The following is a 24,592-nucleotide window of genomic DNA, read 5'->3' on the forward strand; positions in this document are numbered from 1 at the left end:
TAGAATGTAAGATATTCATATGAATGTGAATATGGCACACTATCCTAATTAGGATATTTCTTGTTATCCTCACTGGAATATGACTATGCATTTTAATCAGGATATGTCCATCCATGTTAATTGGAGTTTGACTTGCCTTATTAATACGAAGACGGTATTTCATCTCCACTGGAACATAAGTGTCCTTGTTAACAATATGCCCTTGAAGGTTAATCTTAATAATTGTGTATTATCTTAAAATGTGAGCATGACATGCCATCTGAATTGAATATTGCTGCTTTCTTTTCACTGGTAAAAAGTACCACAAATGAGGCATGTTTTTCTATGACTAATAGTTTAATTGGCTTAGGATTGCTTTTTCCTGGTGTGACGCAGGCACTCTTGATAATGAGGAAATCAATGGACGTTCATTAATTATGATAAGGTATAATATAGCTCATGCAAAGACAATATTTATTGTTATACCTAGGGAAACCTTACAAAACTAGTGGTAGAAAGAGGCTTATTTTCCGGTAATATTTGTTTAATAACATTACACGTTGCATATGAAGGAGAAGGAAATTTCTAAGAAGACCGTATTTGTTAGCTGGGAGATATATGAACACGAGGCTCAGTATCCTTTAAAATGCGGTTTTGATTGAAATAATAAGAGACTGAAATATTTATGTTCGCCTTATAGACCTAGGTCCTAGGCGACAGGCAAGGGCTAAATTCAGTGCATGAGCTGCAGAGCAGGTAGGGGATAACTAAATGGCTTTGCATGTTTTGAGAATCACCTTTTCTTAGCGACCAAGTTTAGGATGGGTGATTACATGAGAACTCGTACCAAAGCCAGTCTTTTAGAAATGCATTAATAGCCTATTCTGGAAGACTGCTAATATGGAAGCATTCCAATCAGCAGCAAGTAATCTGACCGTAGTGTTGCCGAAAAGTTCTTACGTTTCTGTTAATTTTTTTTCTACCCAGTTACTGAATAACTTAAGGATTTGTGAGCATCGAATCTAATCTGTATTGTTTAACTAGTCTCTCCGCTTATCATTCTTTACATTCAGTGGACACATGTATGTTTATTGGGTGTCTCAGCAGGGATCATTGCCATACATTACGGGGAATAAGATATTTGTATTCGAGAGTTCTACTGTAGGAAGGATTTACCCATCCAGAAAAGTCAGTGGATTTAATAGCACTGTTGCATGTATGCGTTTTTGAGGCAAACTGTCATCAGACCCATTTTCTACATTTTTAATTCCATTTCACAGTCAGAGGATATATTCAATTCAGAGGATATATTCAATGTCCCGTTTCTTCGTATCCATTTTCTTATGAGTTTGGATTCCTAAAGTCCTTTTAATCGTTGCTAGATTTTTTTTACTGCTGTCCTATTCTCATTTGATCTGCTGTTCTGGCAATTTTTTCTTATCTATATTCCATCTTTGCTTCAGGTTTTCTCATGTTTCCATGTTCTCACATATTTGTTTTTCTTTCTGTTCTGAAGACGTAGTGTTGTCTGTCGTGTTTTCCATTATTCAATTCCAGTAACCTTAATTTGGCTACCTTTTCATCCCAGCTTTATTCTTCTTTCTCTTTCCTCAGTATGTTTATAGCTCTTCTGCCTATATACTTCTTTTCAAGTTTTCTTTCAGTCCCTATTCTAATGGTTTTGCCTTTTCGCTTATAATTTAGCTCTGTCCTCCCAAATTGCATTTCTGTTACTCCTCATTCTTCTCTGTTTTATAGTTTTCCAGAGAGTTTCATGGGTAGGTTTTTTTTTTTTTTTTTTTTTTAAGTTTCGTATGTATAATTCATTTAGCAACTCTGGTTATTCTGTTTTAGACATGTAATAGTTGTCATAGTACTCACTCGGTAATCTTTCTTACGGTGTTCTTCTCTTCTGCTCTCTGTGCTAACTCAATTTTTCATTTTTTTTTTTCTGGATTTCACCTAACCTTATCTCTCGTATGGGGCTAAGCACGGGTAGACAGTGCACCTCACGCGATAAACTGTAGGTTCTTTGCAGCGTCCCTACGGCCTGATCACCAACCCCTTTTATTCCTTTTACTGTATCTCCTTCCATATTATTTTTTTCTTTTTACTTTCCTCAACCCTCTTCTAACAGTTGTTTAATAGCGCAACTGCGAGGTTTTCATCCTGTTGCACCTTTTAAACCTTTTACTCTCAGTTTCCCTTTCAGCGCTGAGTGGCCACATGTTTCCCAGCGCTTGGCCTTTAGCCTAAATTCTGTATTCCGATTCCTCCACCACCTAACCTTATCATTCTATTTTTGCTCTCCTCAAATGACCTAATCATTCTATTTTTCTCTCCTCAAATGATCTCACTTTCATTTTTATTCTTCGTCTCTTCCTCTTTTCTTTCTTGTTGTCCCTCATTGTCTCTTCCTTTCTTCGTTCTCCCCAAATTTTCTTATATAAATTATATTGTTTTGGCTACTTCTCTTGGTTATACAGCTTCTCTGGTATAGTATATCCATGCCTCGTGTTTCTAACTTCCTTTTATTTTTATTTTTTTTTAGCAGTCCACTTCGTCTTTCACGTTAAGTCTTTTTATCTCATCTCCCTTCACCTCTCTTTTCTTGTTCTAAATAAAATTACCCCCGCGCAAAGGCATGTCGTCTTTCATTTCTAAATATATTTTATGCTGTTCTTTGTTGCTTTTATTCCCATCTCCTCTTTTTCCTCCTTGGTATTCCGTATCCTCCTTATCATTTCATCCGCAAACAACATGTCCTTTCTCATACTTGCGTCAGCCTCCCTCCCTTCCCTTCCCCTCCCCTCCCCTCCCCTCCCATCCCCTCCGTCTTAAGTCCCCTCTCTCCTTTATCCGACCACTTCTCTCTCCTTCCTTCTTATCCCCATCACCCTCCCTGATATCCTCCTCCAGACACCCTCCTGTAACTCCTCTCACTCTTTCACTATCCTTTTCCTACCGTTAGTCTCTCCACATCCCTTCGTTAGTCCCGCTATATCCCTCCTTCCCTACCCAAGCACTTCTCCCTTTCCTATCCCCATGTTTGTCAACAATAACAGATCTCCTCCAAATCTTCATGAATATAAATTATGGAACTTGTCTAGGTAATTATGGTTGGTACCCAGTTTTGGCCTTTGCGTTTTGCCTTATTTTGATGAAAGATATTGCCTGGTTGTAATTTCTTAAACTGAGTCTCTTTACCCAAAATACGAGATTATGTCGTTTGAAGCTTATAAACAATCTCCCTATTTTTCCTTTAATAGAGTTTCTTGGGGCTGACGTTACTACCATGTATGCTTATTTTCCGTAGTGCTATATATATACGTTAATGTTTCACATTCATAAAATGTGGTTTAACCATGGGATAGAAATTGGACATTTTTTGCATTAGTAAAAGTGCAAGTTTGCCTGCATACAAAATGTTCTTGACTTTTCACGTTGTTAAGTGCAGATTTTGTTTCCATGTTTTCTTTTCACAGCTACGCAATAGGAAGAGAAGTTGAAATGAATAAATATTATACGATTCTCTCTCTCTCTCTCTCTCTCTCTCTCTCTCTCTCTCTCTCTCTCTCTCTCTCTCTCCTATCAGATTTTTGCAGATACTATTAAAATGGTTGTCAGAACTTTTGCGAAGCAGTTATGGCTAAGTAACTTGGAAAAATATCTAAAACGAGAACCGACAGTCGTTGTTTACAGCGGTATACAAATAAAGATTCTGGAATCCATTCGTGCAAATGGATCTCAATCGGATTTCGTAATGGCCGACAAAAGCAAACAGGAGCGGGGAATTCATTTTTTCCACAATTTGCCTCCCAAGGAACTATCAGAACTTAAAATGGAGAATATAAACTAGACTTTTACTTAGTGTGCCTTAGTATTTAGAAATACCACCTAATTTTTTTTTCTATTCATTTAATGGGTCCCAATAGTGCAAATTTCCCTCTTGAATTTAGTTCAATTTATCCATGGATGCGTCGTTAGGATTTTCGTAATTTTTATGTTTTGTATTATTTGGGACCAGCTTATATCTGGCCAGGTATTTGACCATATAACCGTAAAGACTTTAGACATTGATATAAGTACACATGAATACGGAAATACCTTACTTCCACACACACACACACACACACACACACACACGTAAATACATGGTTGAGATGATAATGCATTGTTTTAATATTTTATTACTGGTCGGTATATACGTATATGTATCTATATATATATATATATATATATATATATATATATATATATATATATATATATATATATATATTCTTCACTATATTCTGAATTATTTGCAAAGTGTCCAGTCAGTTGGTATGAACAAGCATTCTTGATATGGCCCTTTTCTTTTCTCTTACTCCCGTGACTAAGGGTAAACAATTCTGTAACTATTTATTTTTATAAATATTTATTGTGTGCTTACTTTTCATATTGACTAGTCATTTCCGTATTAAAAATCACGAACGTTACTCCACAAATTGATATATGTTTTTAGTTTTCCTGAAAAGAAAACTATCGTGCCTGCTTTGTCCGCCCGTCCGCACTTTATTCTGTCCGCCCCCAGATCTAGAGGGCTGCAAATTGGTATGTTGATCATCCACCCTCTAATCATCCAACATACCAAGTTGCAAGCCTCTAGCCTCAGTACTTTTCATTCTAGGTAAGGTTAAATTTAGCCTTGGATCTTGCATCTGGCAGAGCTTTCCGGATGGGTGGGACGCATCCTCACTCTATCGTATCTGGGAAGCAACTGAAGCGATCGTAGCTGATGGTTTTATACAGCATTATACATTGTACAGAAAACTCAGTCGCTCAGGAGAAACTTCTGCCCATTTTTACTTGTTCTTCTCTGATATAACTGATATATATCAATTAGGGTACAAGCCTTATCCTCTTGAAAAATATTTTAACTTCAGATTGTGATTCACGTGTTCTTATTATTTGTACTCTTCACATATTCCTTTCACCGTAAATAAAAGGGTACAGCGTTGTCTCAGGTCCCTTTCCTAAAATCAGCATTTGTTAACATCTGTCCTCAATTAATTTTGTGCATTTTTTAACAAGGATCTCTTACTGTACATTGGATAGTGTACAGCTGTACATCCCTCGCTGACACTTTCAAATAAGGAATCCTTGTTGGGAAATGAAGTAAAACGAGAAAACATTCTGACATTCAGTACTATCCTTTAGCAGCACTTGACCATTAAAATCTTCTTTGGGTGTAGTGGTTTCTGTATGTAACACTCGTTACTCTCTTTTGGTGTTTGAAGCTTGATTTTCGCTAAACTTACATAGCATTTTACGTCCCAGTGCTTTTCATTACGTTTATTCAGCGTCTCATAAAACTTACATGCATTCTAGCAGTTTATGACATCTCTTAGTGATTCGCCTTGTTTTCTCCTTACTTTACTTGGATTTAATACCTTTAAGTAGACAACATTCTTCTTCTCTGTTCCTGTTCTCTTCTTTGCTTATCAGATACAGCTTCACATAGTTCCCAGGGTTCTTCCTCACAGCATTACTTACAAGACTCCTAAAAGATATTCAGTACCAGTAAAAAGAATATTTCATCGCGTGTGTCTCCTCTTATTGTCTTTTGGTATTCCCTTGTCTTTGGAGCTTTGGGATATTAATTACTAACCATTTTTAAGTGTGTTATTGCTCTTTTCGTAAAGTTTCCAATCCTCCTAGTTTTCAGTCTTACCGAGCTTCGCCATATACCTCAGCATGATATTAAACGATGTGCTCTTATAGTGTAAATCTGCCTTAATTTTGTAGTAATTATTTCTATCGTTAGTACACCAGGGAACTATTATTCGTGTTTTATCACAAGTGTAATAGTACCTTCCCTTGATTATTTATGGTTTTATACTCCACGTTATATATCTCTTTCATTACCTATGTACAAACACATATGGAGTATTTCGAAACAGTGATTATAAATCCTATCAAACTTGCATATAAGATTTGGCTTCGTTATGTAGACGACATCTTAACATACTGGAAAAGCGAGTGGGTTGATTTTGGTGTCTTTCTACAAAGATTAAATTCCCTGGTCCCATGCATAAAATTTAAAGTAGAATGGGAAAACAATAACCAAATACCCTTTTTATATGTCTTAATCATCAGAACGAATAACAACTGCAAATTCATTGTCTTCAGGAAAGCGACATTCTCACTTTCATACATAACATTTTTACAGCTACCATGACATTTCAGTTAAACTCTGTATAGCAAATAACTAATTTCTTAGAGCTCCCCAGATTTTCTTAACAAAGAAGTTGAAACAAACAGAAATCAATTTATCTTGTTAAAATACCCTAAGTACATAATAGAAAAAGCCATACATAAAGCAAAGAGCATTTTTTACAAACCCACAGAAAACAAAGAAAAGGAAAAATTCACAAGCAAAATCGCAATCCCTCATGTGGATAATTTATGAGAGATGACACAAACCTTTCGCCAGCCAACCCTTTCATCTGAATACATTGGGGAAATCCTTAATTAATGTTCAGCAGAGCCCAATTTCTAAAGACATAGGAGTCTATGAAATCCCTTGTACGGATTATGATAAGTCATACTATGGATTCACCGGAAAATCTCTCTCGGAAAGAATAACTTAACATAAGAGCTCAATTAGAAATGGATTGGAACTCATCCTGAATTTTATACAAAAGCAGCTGTCAATACAAATGTCAGATGGTAGAATCTTCACTGATAAAACAAGATAATATGATCAACCCTTTCCAATGGAGCTTGGGACTCTGATCATATAGACAATATCTACCTTAAGGCAACGATGAAGTGTATTACGACAATTAACAGAATCAACGTCGGCTTAGCAGTGACCCCAGGCATCACCTAAGGGCATATCTCCCAATATATATTTCGCCAATGTAACTTCTGTCATTCACTACTTGATAAGGATGGAAGTCAGTCCACCGAAATATAGTCCGTAGCTTTAAACCAGAGTATTTGAATGGGCCTTTTATACTTGAGATACACACACACACACACATACACACTCACACACACACACACACACACACACACATATATATATATATATATATATATATATATATATATATATTATATATATATATATATATATATATATATATATATATATATATATATATATACTTATTTGTCATTAAATTGTTTTGTGCCAGCTGTGTATATTGGCGTAATGACGCCAACCTATGGCTTTTTTAATTCTGGTTATGACCACGAAAGTTGTCTATCTAGAGTGGCCAATGGCATTATACATGATGCTAAAGCATAATTTATAAAATAATTTTCTTCTGTATAGCTCTTGCAAACACCGTTTCCAAGCACATAATCAGGTACTGCTTACGCCAATAGCTGTAGATTATTTGGTGGAGCATGTCATTCGTCCTTCTTTATCTCGATATCGAATCAGTGTCCAATTACTTGATCAACGAATGTACTACTGATTACACAAGCGTCTTTTCTTAAAGGGAGTGGCTGCAGGTCAATTTCGTATTCGTAGTGCCTTTTTATTGATGATGTTACATTTTCCAGCCCTTTGTACACCATGACTTCGACTCGCTACAACCCACCGAGTACAAAGTTTGTATTTAGCGTAAAATGAAGTGCAACTGATTTATCAGAAAATAGCTCAAGTTTTTCTGTATCTTGAAAATTCATTGTTTCTTCCTCAACCTTGATTTAAATACCAGGTACAGTGAGGAAAGACATGTGTCCCTTTGCTTTGAAATCTCTTCCACATTTTTTGATAAAGGCTGTGAATAGCCGGCTGGGGTAAATCACAGATAGGGTGAAGGTCATGGCCTAGGAATAGGGACCTGTTGCGTGGCAGAAAGTTAACGCCTTGTAGAACTAAATCTTCCCAGCAAAAAGGCTTTTTGATGAAAAAGAAATAAAAGTTATAGGTCTTCTTAGTCCGGAGGTTGGAACGTTTCTTCTCCAGCGAGATTGTGCGGATTCTATTTCCGTTCAAGGCATATTATTGTTAAGAAGTTAACTTGAGCAGTAAATTAGGGTGAAAAAATAGTCTAGGAACCTAATCCTAAAAGCCCTTTTGTGAACCAAAACGATTTTACATCCTGGAGTCACCCTTTCCAAAGATAGTATTGGTTGAAATATATATATTATATTATATATTTATATATGATATATATATATCTAATTATATATATTATATATATTATATCTATATATATTATAGATATCTTATATAAATATATATATTGTATCGTGTTTTCATAAAAATAGTTAGAAGGATAAATTATACACCTTAGTACAACTGACACATCTTCATCACCGTTTATTTGAGAATTCGACAGTGTCTTCGACACTTTCGCAGTCTACAATCGCATTAGTCAATTTCATCATGACAGTAATTTTTTTAAGAACACTCGTAACATGTTTTTATGATAACACTTACATACCTATTAAAAGCACTTAATATACATGAAACAAAAATAAATTCTTGACTTGTAGGATAGCATATACTATAGTCAGAGGTCTTTTTCTTTTTTTAATCTCACTTTAGTTATTCTTAAAAATCAAAGACTTCCTCTTTCATCATTTATTTGACATAAAAAACCAAGTGTCATGCAAAGTTTGTTCGCATGGTATATTCTAGATGCAAACCACATCATTTTCGACTCTCAGTCACGAACATAACTATCAATTCCCACTATTTCTTTCCCGAGTTATACAAACCTTCGCTGTACCATAATGATCATCGTAAGAAAGACAGTACAATTCAGAAGATTTATTTGTATTTATTTCCTCTTTCCTTCGCAACGGAACACTGTTGATACATGAAGTCAGAAGTGCAGAATTGTGGACTATCCATCCAGTGAATGCTTATAGAAATGTAATTCAGGATAGCGGGATTTGAAAGACTGTGAATTTCCCAGTTGAATTATTGCAGCATATCCAGTGCAATCAGAGGGCCTAGCATTGAAACCTTTCCCTTTCTCCGGTGACTCATTAGTATGGATTATCGTCTCTAATCTGTATTGATGAATTTAAAGAAGATTTCCCATCATATTAAATTTTATTGTTTTTTTGTTATTTTTAAACACCATATTATAGTAATTCTGTTATCCCAATTGCATTGTGAGAATTGTATAACTAGATTTCTATATTTGTGAATTGTTATTCTTACGGTGTAGTCTAGTTTTATATTTAAAGAAAGCTTTAATTCTTAATGTGTTAACAGGAAGAGATAATGTCATTAATTCCAGGAAATTACTCCTAATTTTTCCTCTCTTCCTTTGGTACAGATATTCCATTCTCTTCCAATCTTCGTGCACTTTCTGTGTCTCTCTAGTTCATTTTATTTATCCTACATCCCATGCTAACCATTAGAAAATTATTGCTTCAACCATAACAACAAGGCGGGGGCACATCGACAAACATCACAACCTGAATCTAGTATAGCAAGTAAAATTTTATATATATATATATATATATATATATATATATATATATATATATATATATATAATGTATATACATATACATGCATATATATATATATAATATATATATATATATATATATATATATATATATGTGTGTGTATATATATACATGCATATATATATACACACACACACACACACACATATATATATATATATATATATATATATACATATATCAGAAATTTAATTCAATAAAGCAAGACAACGTTGATCCAGCTTTTGTCAGCAAATAACGAGACGTCGTAATGATTAATTCCCTGACTCGTAATGAAAGCCCCTCTAAAAGTACAGCTGGTTGTGAAAACAAAATCAGTATATTTTAAAGGAGAAAACATATCTTATCCCTTATAGACAACTTAGTTTTTTAGGGACTGTGTAATGTGGTGAATGGGCATATGCATTAATAGGCATCCTATCTAATAATCATAACTTTCGCTCTACTGTTTTTTCACCATATAGTTTTTGATCCGATAGGTTGTCAGTTTGGGGATGTCGCCCCCGGACACAGTTATAAACAGTGCTGATTAGATTAAATATATTTATATAATTATTTATGAGCGGAGTAAAGTGATGTGGTGATGCAACCAGTTGGGATTTTCATGCTTGATGAACGTATAATTTTTACCCTTGTATGACATCAATATATAATACATTACCAATTTGGAATTAAAATTCCGAATTTTCATTATGATGAATTTGAAATTCTCAAAGTAATTTTACCATATTGCTAATTAGCTTGACTAATAATGTGTAGGTAATACTTAGCAGACCATCTTGTCATCATTCGAATATTTTCAGATAAATTTTTTTTTAACCAGAATTGTTAGTTAATAATTTTTTTTACCAGAATTGTTAGTTAATTTTAATTTATTATACTGTAACTGGAATGAATGAAATGACTGAAATTAAGACGTATGATTCCTTCATGAAGAGGAACATCTCTGATTCGAAATGACAGAAGTATGATGTTCAGAAGAACTTCCTTTCAAGTACAGTGACTGTGGTTTTCATACAGACATTAGAGAATGACGACATGGTGTTGTCACATTTTCTGTTAGCATTTTGGAAATTTAGGAACCAACCCACCTATTTTTCACCACCAACATTGGTTTGCCAAACCACCTCTCACTTTGTCTCCTTTTAGAGATATCACAGCTACATTCGACACAACATTTTGTCAAGGGAAAGAATTTCAAGGAGCTGTATTCTAAAACTTTTTGGGAGTGTTGGTCCGACCTTCTCCCTGAAAAGAGCCATGTATTGCAAATGCATCATTAATCTTTTTCTGCACATAGGATTCGTTTTCCTAATGCTCTATAGGATTCAATGAAAATTTATTTTTCCTTTGTCCAGTATAATTTCGTCGTCGTCTTCACTTTATCAGAATTTGATTTTAAGTAGGAAGTATCAGGATAGCGAAACATTTAAATATCAATCATAAGTTAGAGAAATGCGAGTGGATCTTTTCTAGGGAGAAGAAAAACGAACCCGGTCAACGAGGCAACTACATGCGCATGTTCACCGCTATATAGATACACATATACATATACACAAACAACTACAGTACTACCAACCTTAATGATATTTACCATTTCATAGATTGCCATTTTTACTCTATTATTTTAGTTTTTTCTGCTTTCAGCTACTCTAATCAACTCTGAAATGGCCTTTATTTTGTGCAATGTGAGTAGTTGTGTAGGATTTACTAGGTCTCACCATTATTTTTATAAATATATTAAAAAAAAGACTTTCACATTTGACTTGTATGAGTTACATAAGCTGGCTACATAATTATATCATAAATCTTACATTAAAGTTCTACACATATCAGTAGCATCGTTTAACTTTGTATTTCATTTCCCTTTCATTCAAATCCTACAACAAGGTCTCTATTTATTTGCTCAATCAAAAAATGATTGTACTCTATAAATGACTATAGAAAATAAAACAAGAATGATTTTAGGACGTATGGAGGAAAAGGTATGCAATGTCATAGTGTTTTCATTGCAGCTGAACTCATCCTTAATTCGCATACTTCCTCTAACTCGGCCATCTACTGTCACTGGAAAAACACTAACTCTGAACTAGAAGGTTTAAAATCGAGAATTCCAACATCACATGAAACAACACTATTAAGCAATAATGACAACAACAGGATTCCGTATGTACAATATCTACATGTCAGCCCACGACACTCGCAGGCTCTAGGAAATATAAACGTTCAAATAGACGAGCTTAGATCAGATAAAAGACAAGAAGAGTGAAACATCCAAACAACAGCTGAACAGCAAGATTCCAGAACTATCACGCCTCATATTTCTACTTTGCGTACGTACTGCCTTTTCATGGAAAGCTTAAGAAGTGCTCTAATGTTTATCCTTGAAGTGACGGAAGCCTATCGCCTTTTTACTAAAGCTTTTATTTATTTTGGTTGGAATTTGAAGCCTTCGATTCAGCTCTTGTTTGAAACCATTTTTGCATTAAGCCTAGGAGAGAGTAGGTTTTTAAAGGAAGTAGACTGTCTTAGTCGTTAGTGATATGGCGATTCAAATGGCCTAACCATCACGTTAGACGCAGTGGTAAAATCTTAATGGAAAGGAGAAGGTTCAAAAAGTGCGAAAAATCGAAGGAGGCTGGAAAGTTGAACAGGAAAGGGTGAAAGTTGTTAGGAAACCGATCTCTACCGAATAGGGGGTTTCTTTTTTGTTTTTGTTTTGTGGGAAGGTTGGGGTTGCCATCTCTATACTTTGCTAGTCTATATAAAATGTGGAAATAAATATAAATCACACTAAAAGATATATTAACATTATGAAAGCACAATCTTTTTGTGACTACAACATGATAGCTGAAAATCATATTGAATGTCGGGTTAAATTCATAGTTTTGTTTTAATATCCCGTTATCTGTTATCCATTATGTGATGAGTTTCTCGAGTGGCCACTTGTATATTATGATTATCAACTCTTTCCCGTGTGAATTAAGATTTAATTAGCTCTTATTTACTAAGAAGCAGAGATGGAGTCATCAGTATATTGAGACAGTAAAGGCGAGATGTAAGTAATATTCAGTAAGAAACTGGTCTCTAGTACAGCATGAAAAGTCGAGTTAGAAATTGCAACTACTGGGTGTGGGTTTCTTCAGGCAAGGTATATAGGTAAAATTATATGATGCAGTTGTTAAGGAAACACATTTACCAGTTTATCTCATTCTTAACTTCGTAGAGATATGGCGAAGGCGCGGCCTTAACAAGAACATCTGTTTGATCTGAACAGCCAGTTACCCTTGTCATCGCCAGAGAGACTATTTTGTATGTCAACTTTGGTCAAAAACAAGTTAATTAGCAGTTAGTCCAAGGGATGGGGATTTTAGTTATATAGAAATATATATTTTTTTCTACGTGATAGAAAAATGGCATTAATAATTAATTTTTCGTTGGGGCTAAAAAGTAGCTTCTTATGTCATTCTTTTATATTTATTATTTTAAAGACAAAAGAAAATTGACCTCACATTATAGAAATTTTTTCAGATTCTCCCCAATTGATCAGTGTATGAGGTCTCCCAATTTAGAATTGATTTTGACTATGAATTGCCATATTTCTTTCGCTTTCAACTAAATGTAATCTATCTTTTGGACGAATCAAAACGGGGTTGATAAATACTTAGGGTAGAAAGAAAAAGAGAGAGAGAGGGAAAGAGAAAGAGAAAGGTCAGAAGAGTAAGATGGCAAAGTCATTGTATGAGAAATAATTTATTTAGCTTTTCAGTGTAGTTTACTAATAAACTGATATTTTTTCTTGAAATTTTCGTATGCCATTTTATGTCATATTAAAGTTCATGTTTAGTGTTTAGAGCTATTTTCAAAACTTCGGGGCTCACTGTAACTTTACAATTTCTTTTAAATGGTAAAAGCTGCTGCTGATTATTAATGTCCCAAGGTTTTTGGCTTATTGCCTTTAATAAACTGAGGTGTTTATAAGAAGTAAAAGTGATCCGAAAAAGATGAAGACATCGAATTATTCTTAAAGAAAATATTGAAAATAATTTAAATCGAATACTTTGGTATGAAAGATTTGGTTTAGAGATAATGTAATTTTCTGTTGCGATATACATATAAGTTTATATATTTCATATATATAATTGCGAAGACATTTTTATGCAGTTCTATATACAGGATCAAGTAAGTTTATACTAAGGAAACTGATGTCTTCATGCAACAGAAACAGCATTCTTACAGAATTTATAAGATTTCCGTTATTATGATATCATGACTATTATTTTGGTTATATTTCAGAATTTTCTACTTTATCAATAAATATAGTATTTTACACTTCTTATAAAAATATTGTTTAAATAACTTCTACTTAAGAATTATTGTACTCGATTTAAGAAATGTTTTGGTTTAATCAAATATGCTTCTAAAAAAGAAGTCGTATATTCAAAGCAAAAAATAAGCAACATTTCCTGTAAACGGAACACGCTTCTTTCATACAAACTAACCCCAAAGTTGTTTACTTGTTTTTCGTTATGAAAAGATGAACTCTTCAATGAAGTATGATCCGGTAAGAATTTTTACTTCCCTACTACATTGTAATATTTTCATTTAATATGTATTTTGCTCTCGTAAAGTGCGCATGTATAATGTAAATGAATGCCATCAGCCTTGAACACAGTACTAGTAGGTATTCATCAGTAACGAAAAACACCTGATGTTCAGTGAACTGACATATCTTGCTTCGTGCGACTGATAAACGTTTACGAGAAAATGAACCTTCCTTGTATCGCAGGTCCCCTCGAAAATCAAGAGATAGAAAAAGAAATTCAGGTATTATTGGCGTTAGCGATGTCGAAGATTATTCCTCTACTTTCTGATAACATTGATATTAGTTATTAAACGGACATGTAATTCATAATGTAATTTCATATGTTCTGTGAATTTGATGCGCTTGAACAGTAAGAGCTTGGCCACACGCGAAAACATGTATGCACACATGCAGAGATGTCCTCATTTTCACACACAAACTGATAAACTGGGCAATATATAGATAACACGCATATTGAAATGCACGCAACACTCACAAACATGCAGAAGAGCTCACATTTCTTTTTAAATTTCAGATGAAATTGATTGCATAGGACACATTAATAAATTCCTATCGAGCGAAGTCAACACCTACAAGATTTCTAGGTAACAGTCTACTTGGGTAGATCACCTCAGTTCAAAGAGACACTACATAAGCGTCATACAAACATACTAGATTTATGGGAGAAAAATGTTGTAAACTCTGTATTCTTCAAGCAGGAAAGAAGGAATATTAAGGCAACGTTTCAGGCAATGTTCAAATAAACGTTTCAGTTTAATCTTTATCGTTATCAGCGAATCATATAAGTTTCAATTGGATGAGGAGGAATCGATTTGAAGGTTAGTACCAGCATCAAACCTGCATCTCGAGTGTCGGATATATCCGCTTCTATGAAATTTTCCTCTTATCAACACCTACAAAAATATTAAACCGGAAGGAAAATTTCAGTGCGATGAATATCTTTGAAAGGCATGTTTCCCAGGTAGTACTTCTTGGTTGATTCATTTGTAAAGTTGCATAATGAGGTTTCCACGGTCAATCTTTCCTGCTTAGAGAAGAAACCCAGTCATTCAATTCTTCGGAATCATGAGGCACGTGTAAGAGTAGGTTCCTCCCCAGAAAATAATACACCGAACAAAATTGATAAAGCAGTCAAAGATTGTAGAAATAGTTGCACGGTTCGGTATCTTTAATGGTATCGATTCAAAGGATATCTATATCTATGAGAAAAACTAATGGATGCTATGATATCTTAAAGGATTTAGGCGAAAAGTCTCGACAGAGGAGGTTGAATCCCAAAAATGTGAGCGTCATCAGAAACATAATCAGTTTTTTCGTTATACTTGAGGAAAGGTTTTGTATTTCCCTTGACACTGGGGAGAGAACCTTGAAGGCTACCAGGCATTGAATTCAAACTCTTGATTCCCAACAATCGAGCGAGCAGCAGCAGCAGCAGCAGCATTCGGCCACCTCACTTCCTATGCCAGCTTTCGTCGGGCGCGTTTCACTTTACAAAAGAACGTTTTCATTGATTTTTAGCACTTCTTCCAAAAATAGATATCTATAAATGTAAGACGATGGTCAAAATTTTTGCAGCAGGTCTCATGTGATATGTACAAAATGAAGTGTATCATTGTAGGGTTGTTGAGGCTCAATGCTAGCTTATTTAAAAAGGTTGGGTCGTTACATTATATAATATATATATATATATATATATATATATATATATATATATATGCATACATATATACTATATATAATAAATATATATAGGGAATTTCTAATAGCATCTGCATGATTCGAAATCACTTGGCGCGATGCAACACTAACTGGCATGAAGGCGTTATTTTTAAATTTAAGATGAGTAAATATAACATGATCTATGATATTTGGATATTGGGAGGTTACCCATGAGAAAAAGAGATGCCATTGTAAAAATTAGGCCTCGAGTAACGAAGCGGCCGTAAGCAAGGTTTGAGAATGCGCTGCCCTTATCAAGATCTCTATGACTACAGTGATTCGTGATATGGCAACTATTAAAAACTGCGTGCAGACGGCTTGTGATGGGGCTAATGCGTTAGAGAGTCCCCGCATACTCGAGTTTGCGTTGCCATGGTCGTCTTGGGGAGGTTTTAATTTGCTATATGAATTACGAATTCGTTTGTTCATTACCTATGAATTCAATAGGGAGAAGGAGTACTTTGTGGTGCGTCTATTCTCTAATTGGTAGTGGTAGTGACCATAAGCAACTTGGGAATGACCTATATGTAAACTTGAAATTATGAGCGTTAGTTCACCTCTTTACTTCAGTGGCTAGTATTTTTAAATATATATTTTAGAAAACGCATAAATTGCATTTGTTTTTTTAATTTATTATCTGCTGTATCCCCTGCAACAAATCTTCATTGACCAAACAAAATTCTTAGCTATGTGTGACCTAAGTTAATTGCATGAGTACAAAATTTAGCACATCATTTCAGTCTTCGCACTAGTAAGATCGTTTGATTCAAACAAAGGTAAGAAGAGCTAGTGCAAATAAAATGGACCTATAATTTATATGTCAACATTATTATTGTCGCTTTGTCTGTTGTGCTGCTTGGTTGGTTTGAGGAGTTAAGCATATTTTCTACGAGATATTCAAAATATTATCATCCGGTAAAATGAAAATGATAGTAAGCATGTTATCCAAAATATCATGTACTTACCCCAATGTGGGGCAAAGCCGTTGATAAAATAATTGCCTGTGTCCAGTCATAACGTTGCAATCGGATGGCAGTCATTAAATATTTAGGTACAACAGTTTCATAGAAACACAAGATTAACGAATCATAGCTGTTAGTTGCAAGATTTTTATATTATAAAGTCGCGTTGATTTTATTGGTCACAACTTTAATATTTGTTTACTTTATTGCAAGTATTTTTGTTAATTTATTTGTATCTAGTTTAATTTCAAACTCTAGGCAACAATTAGTTAACATTTTGAAATGCTATAACGATTTTCTCACCAGCCCTAAACTTTTAGAAGAAATTTCGGAAACTATTCGGTTTAACAGGATAAGAGATGATTTTCCCTCATTGCGAATACAGAAACGGAAAAACATCAACCATAGCAGAATCTCGAGCGCTGGGGGTCCCTAACTATATAATAGAACCTAATTATATACCACTACATCAAACAGTATCAACATCACGAATATAGGAAAGACTCTACTCAGCTGCTTTTCTGAAAAGGACAATTCACATACACTAAACATTAGGATACGCGCGCATTCACCGTGTCATGCAGAGTATATTTTTTATCCATGACAACATTCATAACATACATAAAATAAATAACATCATATCAATTTGTCATCTTAAGTTACTACATATTCTCTTGTTTTTAGGTTCTTCAGGACAGTTAAGGGGCACTCACAACACTCATTTGCGGGCATCCTTAACAGAGATTATTTATGTAAAATTCTGGGCCACTATTTATTGCATGAATGACACAACAATACATGTTTACATTATGTAAATCAACAGAAAAATAAATCGTCACTTTTAGAATTTGGTTATAGACTTAAGTACTCGTATATATACAACAACGAATGAAGTATTTCTAAACCCACAAACAGCATTGAAATGGATATCACTCACCATTGTTATCGTATTTACAATTAAGTTTTACTGGTCATAATGAAAACTACCGCCTTGTTGCATATTTTGCTGTTGTCTAAAGGGGTTGTTGTCTACCGGCCGCTGGTTGGCTGGCTGACCAGCTACGTGTCCATTAGCCCCTTGGTTATTATAATCAGTCACTTGCATTTCCATGGACTCATATGTTCCATAGTTCCCCTGAGTACCGTCTTTGGAAAGCTTGGCATATTCCAGGTGATTTTGGTCCTCACCTGGAACGTGTTGGCCTTCCTGCATGGTGTAAGTTTGGAATTTGCCACCTGGAGGATCTCCCATGTTAAGTTGTTCTTGTCCTTCTTCTTCAAATGGTTTGTAGTCATACACATGCCGTAGGGAATATAACAGTGGACAGTACAGAAGATTAGACAGTGCTATGCCAATGTTCAAAGCCACAAATCCTATTCCAGCTACAACACTTCCGGCAATCATGGGGCCAAAAGCGTATGCAAAGGAATAAGAAATATCTGCTATGGCATATATAGATCCATAAACACTTACATATCGAGTGTCTACTAAGTATCCAAGAGTCGGGAGTAGGGCTGTGTCTATAAGAGCTATACCAAAGCATATAACAGATATAGGCATCATCACAACCCAGTAATTTGCAGCAAAAGGTAAGAAGAAGCAACTTATGCCTTCTAATGCCAGACCACCTGCAGCCATCATCCATTGATAGTTAGGATACTTTCTTGATAACTTAACAGTAAGGACGACACCAGCAACATGGGGAAAGAAGGCTGGAAGCCATATCATCCCCAGCTGCCACTCCTGCACATGCATAGTATCCATCATCCAAACGCTTATGGTGGGCTCTAGGAAAGCTAGTGACACATTGGACATCATTAGAGCTCCTGCACAACAGAGAATATAAGGATCCATAAAGAGCCTGTAAATAGGTGTGCCTTGTACATGCTCATGTCCTTGTTCTCGCTGTTGATCTTTAATTGGTCGCATCACTAATCGTAACATCATTGCATCGAATAGCGAGACGAAAGCTAATATTAAGAAAGGCATTTCTTTTCCTGCTAATTGATATAACGTCCCTCCGAATGGTGGTGCAACGAGACACCCAAACGATATGAAAGCCAAGGCTATACCTAACGCTTTTGTCCTCTCTCCTTCCTCTGTATATGTGTCAGCAATCATGGCTAAACCTGAAGTATCTGCAAAAGCAGATCCAACCCCCTGGAGGCTCCTGGCAAAGAACAGTACGCCATATGATCGGCCACATGCAAAAATGGCCGTTGAAAAGAACATGATTATCAGGCCAATAGTCATTGGGATGTCGTAGCCAATTCTGTCAATGATTGTACCTGAAAAAGGGTTTATCATCAACTGGATAAGAGCCTTAGAGGCAAAGAGGACACCTATGGCTGTGTCCTCACCTTCATAAACAATGACCTGATTAATAATTTTTGTTTTTAGCTGTGTATCTGTGAATGAATAATTTCCCGTGGAATTAGAAAAATATATTATTGCTGATTCGTTAAATTTTATCTTGCTGCCGCCTTCTAAATGGGTTTCCCATGCTCCAATCCTTCGAAGGTAATCTGGTATAATTGGAACTATCACCATGTATAACATATTGTCTAAAAGCAGAGCTATGCTGACAATAACCAGCACTATTTTTCTCTGGACACGAGGTTCTTTCATAACCTCGTAAAGGGCATCCCATATTTCCGTCAGGCTGAGATTAACCCCAGGAACCACAAAGTTCTTGACTGTGTCTGGTACCGGCATTTTGAATGTTTTATGGTTTTAAGTGCCTTCAAATTTAAGCTTCAGGAGAAATCACTTGCGGTATATGTGTCTTTTTGCATCACTGGGACTTCATCAGTGTTTGATTTCTTTTTCCTTCTCTTTCCTCTGTCAGTGGCATGTCATATTGTCCTCAACTGATAGCATGGGGGTCTACTTTGCCTTGGGAGGGAGCATCAACCCAGCTCATGCCTTATCTTCTTCACTAGCAAATCTCAGCTATACTTCTCCCGCTCTCTTTTCCATTAAAAGCTCGCAAGATCAGTCTCGACCTCTCCTGGATTTTCTTTAATAATGAGAATGGGCTGACTTGAAGGACTCTTGCACTAAGAGGCGTAGAGGGTTCTTCAGAATACTTCCAAAGATGGAGAGTGTGGGCTTGTAGTCAGGGAAGAAAAGTACCCACTAGCACACTTCCTAAAGGGGATATCACAGAAGGATTCCGGTGAAATTAGTCTGCGGCAAACGAAAGCTATTGAAGAAATATACTAGATTCTTAGACGTTTGTTAATGGTCCTCCAGTACTCATTTAGAATTGCGTGATAAGTACAAAGAAATAGTGTAAACTTTATATTTAGCCACCTTGTCAGTCCACTTTCAATTTTTATTAGGACCTATTTACCGTATTTCTTTTCTTGTTTTTCTTTTTCCTTATAATGGCGTTTTATTTTATTACACACACACTGAATAAAACCGAACAGACATATAATTCTTTTTTCTTGACTGCGATGAGAAAATAATAGGTCACTAATAGAACTTATATTTTACTCAAATGCATGTTTCATTCATTGACATAAAACAGCATAATTCTTATCATTCCACTGAAAGGATGAAATGAATAGTAATTTATCCACTAATCGGTTGGTTCCATCGGACTTTGCGACACCCGCCGTGCAAATTCTTTAACTTTGTTAGAGCGAGATGTTGCTGAAAGATACGATTCCGACGAGGGCAAACGAGAGATTTTTGTTCTTAGAATCTTATTTAGAATGATGGTGATAGTAGCAGTGTTGGAGATTGATGATGGTGGTGGTGGTGGTGGTTGGTGGTGGAGAAATTGGTGGAGAAGGGAACGACGTCTGCCTCAGTAGATCCTCTCTCTCTTGGGTGGTTGGTCTCTTCCCTCCCTCACACAGCCCCTCTCGACCTTTGAAGAAGAGAGAGAGAGAGATACTTCGTTAGTTTTTAATCTTCTTAAAAAGGGCCAATTTGGTTGGGTTTGGTGCAAGTTAATATGAAGCAAATGGAATGCTCGTCTGTTAAAGCTTTTGTTTCTCAGAATCATGGGATCACTAGGAAGTAGCTGGAGTCATGAGATGACCTTGAAATATATTGACTCGTGGATATTTGAGTGAAAAGCCGAAAATGCTGGATAATATTACTGTAATTTCTTTTATAAAGACTGTTATCAAAATGTTAAGATATGTTCTTCCATACCGGTCACAATTTTTAATAGGAATTAAGAGAATTATTTGAACTGATATTTCAGATATGTATAACTGATCTTATGATTCCATGACCTATATTTGTTTTTTATAAAAGTAGCAGTCAGAAGTATGCATATCTAATTAACTGAGATGAACTTTTGTTTTTCAATGACCAGGCAAGCTCTTATCCAATCATTTTTAGTCAATCTTTTAAAAAGAATCTTTGGATCATAAGGTGAATAGCTTTATGATTACGTATATATCTTGTAAAAATTAAATAATCTTGGATTTAAAAAATAAAAAAAACGCTCATGTTCAGTAACTTCGCATGTATACCAAAGTAAAAATTATGTAGTATTCTATACCATGTCTCTTCGTTAAGAGACTCACAAGACAGTTGCATAATGATGTGTGATAAGCCGTATCCTAACTCATGGCTCAGTTATCATGACGTTTGCTGTTCTTTTTATCGTCTTGTTTTCTGCCCCAAATGTAAACAAATCTTAAAAGCTATAGTATAGGTTATTAAAGCTAACCGAGTCACCCAGAAATTATGTCCCAAATTGCAATAATTCCAGTAGAATTCAAAGTGAAATGATGAAAAGAAAATAAAAGTAAATGAATAATTATCTACCAGGATGCGAGAGGAACGCTTGAGGCTTCTGTCGTTCCCTTCATCATTATTATATATGTATAAAGTATATTTACTTACTTTATCCATTCTCATCCACATCGTCATTTGTCAGACATCCAAGTTACTAACTGCCTTTTGCTAAATGAGAATACTGAATATATATTTCCAGTAGTATTTTTTTTTATTGAATTTTAAGACGTCTAAACCAAGAATAATCATCGTGGATCAGCAACTTGGATGCATGATAGATAATTAACTATAATAAACATTGTATTGCTATATACGAGGAGTCTCTGCTATACCTACTGTAAGTGCAACATGCACAACTACAGTTTTTGTCACAGTGCATTGTGGCCATATTTTGAAGAGTTATACTGGATTCAGTGGGATGACAAATATGCCAAAATGCAATATGAGAAAAAAATTACACTACATTCAAACACTATTGAAACATTGCACAAAAAAGGACAAAACAGACATGTAGTATACTAAATAATGTATGTTTAAATAAAACCCAACTTTCTGCTCCATAATTAAACTTGAATTATTCACGTTTGGTTTACATGTAGATGTTTTAATTTTTTTTATAGAAATTTTGGTATTTAGTGAAGGTAATGTTTTTATTGCATTTGCGTAATACACGTCATATTTACGATTGAGTTAGTGCGTTACATTGAAGGAGAAAACTGGATAAACTTAAATAATTTTGACACCAGTTAATTTAGTACGGAAAGTAGTTTTGGTGTGAAATGGCGATGCTGAAGGAAACCTCTGTCATTATTATGACGCTGTTGACTTTTGTAGTAACTGCTGAAATACTAGCGTGAGGAAATGCCTGTGATAAGCGCTATGCATTATTAAATTATTCCTCCTGGTGTCGATACTTACAATGACATTGTTACAAAAGGAAATGATTAATTAGGCTTTTTATTGATTTAGATCTGTTGGGATGCCGGGGTTAGGAATTCAGGTCAGTATTTCATATTGTTCGTTTACCATAAAATTAAAACGATTTCGATAACGGCTTCTTTTCTTCCCTATTTTTTAATTGCTTATCAACATAACAAAGGGAGTTCTAATAACATATAATAACATCAAGGGTAAATGCTCCTATTATTATCAAACCTTAGAAATGTTAGCTGTGTCCAGTTGTTTATTGGTATCTCTAACAGAAAGGCTTATAAATACTAAAGTTAGATAACAATTAGAGCTTTAAAAATATCTAAATTTATTTTAGCAAAACGGCCTTTTGCCTCCTGATGCTACATATTTGTATCATCAAATAACTAGACATAACTTACACTGTATACGTAGCAGATATAAAGTTACTATGTTATACATAATGCACAGGTTACTCTACATCCCTTTTTATCGCTTATTTTTTGCAGGATTGAAAGGACTATCTTTGCACATTTTGCGCCGAGTTGTCAAATTAGCTTCCAGATTTAGGTTCTTCCGGCTTTTGTATTGCCATTAACCATATTTTCAAAACTTCCAATGTACCGAAGTGTGCGGCTTGATCCTCTTGTTAATGTTTGGTTAAATTTACCTTTCATGTTTCTTTCTTATTTTTCATTATTGTATTTTATTTTATATTTTATAATTTTGATACATGCAACATTTAAAACTATGATGAACTGTCATTCAAATGTTATCAAAGTATATCATTCATTGGTCATATACCTATAATAGCGCCATTTTTTTCATATATTTATATATATCATAAACATACATTATATATATATATATATATATATATATATATATATATATATATATATATATATATATATATATATGTACGTACATACACACATGTAGCAAAATAGATTGTCCTAAACTTAAGTATGGTTACTTTATTATGCAGTTGCAGTCTATTAAATTTCCCAGTCTTATTCATCCTGCCCCATTGTTTGATTTGGCTTTTTCAGTCTTTCACTGAATTCCATCTCACGAGAATCTAATTTGTGTAAGATATCATTGTTTCTAAATATCTGATAGACTTAACTTCATTAATCCTTTCTCCACGTATTGTTGTATTGTCTCTTTTGTGCATACACTGTCCTTATCGTTTCTGATTTTGTTAGATTTCTTTTGAGTTCCATCTCTCTAGCTATATGATGGATTCTATCAAGCAAGCTTTGTAAATCTTATGGTGATTTGCTTATCAAAACAGTATTATTACTCGTTTGTTATCAGTGTCAGTTTTGAACCTTTAATCTGAAGGGTTGAGATGAGTGCAGTTTTGTGAAAGACAAAACAGGAAAAACATTCAGTGGGTGAATTTCTCAGGTGCCTCATGCGCCATGTGACGTTGGAGCCGATGATGATGATGATGATGAGACGATATTAGGTGCCATGTTTGGAGAGCATTTCTGATTCAGAAATTTAATCTTTCATTTGTTGAAAAGATTTATTAAATATACTTGAGTGTATGTATGTATGCATGTAAGTATGTATAACTAATTATGTTGACATTCGAATCTTTGGTGGAATAGAGAAAACATACCCGAAGTGTTTGTGATTTACCTAAGAAAGAAAAAAATATGTTGCAGAGAAGTCGAACAAGCACAGGTCAAGTCATCGTAAAATAGAGAACTAATACGAAAGACATCATCATAAGCCAGCAATAACATTAGTACTTAATTAATTGTTTTTCATTGGAAGACATCGACGAAATGAACCTCTGAGCAGAACAACAACGAGCAAACTTCACCCTCCGACATCCATGTGTACGTGAGCCAAGCCGTGAATTTTTAATGAGGTGTTTTCAGGGATGAGGAGAGAGGGAGGGATGGGGGAGGGAGGGAGGGATGAAGATTTGCAGGGAGTAGGAGCTCGGGAAAACTGGGAGGGATAAGGCCGAGGGGAGGGGAAGGGGGGGCGATAAGAGGAAGAGGTGCGGTGCGGAGAGACCAAGCAGAGGAAAGTGGATTGATGCTCTCGGCTGAGCTTTCGTCTTTCCATTGCTTTCACTACATTCCCAACGTCTATGCATTCGACCTTCGTGCTTGTGTGGGCTCTGAACGTCACCCA

General features: G+C 35.0%; 3 protein-coding genes across 8 annotated transcripts in view; 1 reads left to right on the forward strand and 2 right to left on the reverse strand.

Annotated features, from left to right (window-relative positions):
• LOC135198069 (opsin Rh5-like) overlaps window positions 1-24,592 on the forward strand; it is a 707,912-nt gene that overhangs the window by 395,689 nt on the left and 287,631 nt on the right. The window lies entirely within an intron of this gene.
• The window catches only part of LOC135198070 (choline O-acetyltransferase-like), a 243,220-nt gene that overhangs the window by 122,894 nt on the left and 95,734 nt on the right, over window positions 1-24,592 (reverse strand). The gene's annotated exons all lie outside the window — the stretch shown is intronic.
• LOC135197494 (vesicular acetylcholine transporter-like) lies at window positions 17,726-19,477 on the reverse strand. Its single transcript, XM_064224559.1, has one exon. It carries the CDS (start codon window positions 19,475-19,477, stop codon window positions 17,726-17,728), a length of 1,752 nt encoding a protein of 583 aa, XP_064080629.1.

Source organism: Macrobrachium nipponense, chromosome 21, assembly GCF_015104395.2.
Source record: "Macrobrachium nipponense isolate FS-2020 chromosome 21, ASM1510439v2, whole genome shotgun sequence".
Taxonomy (NCBI): Eukaryota; Metazoa; Arthropoda; class Malacostraca; order Decapoda; family Palaemonidae; genus Macrobrachium; species Macrobrachium nipponense.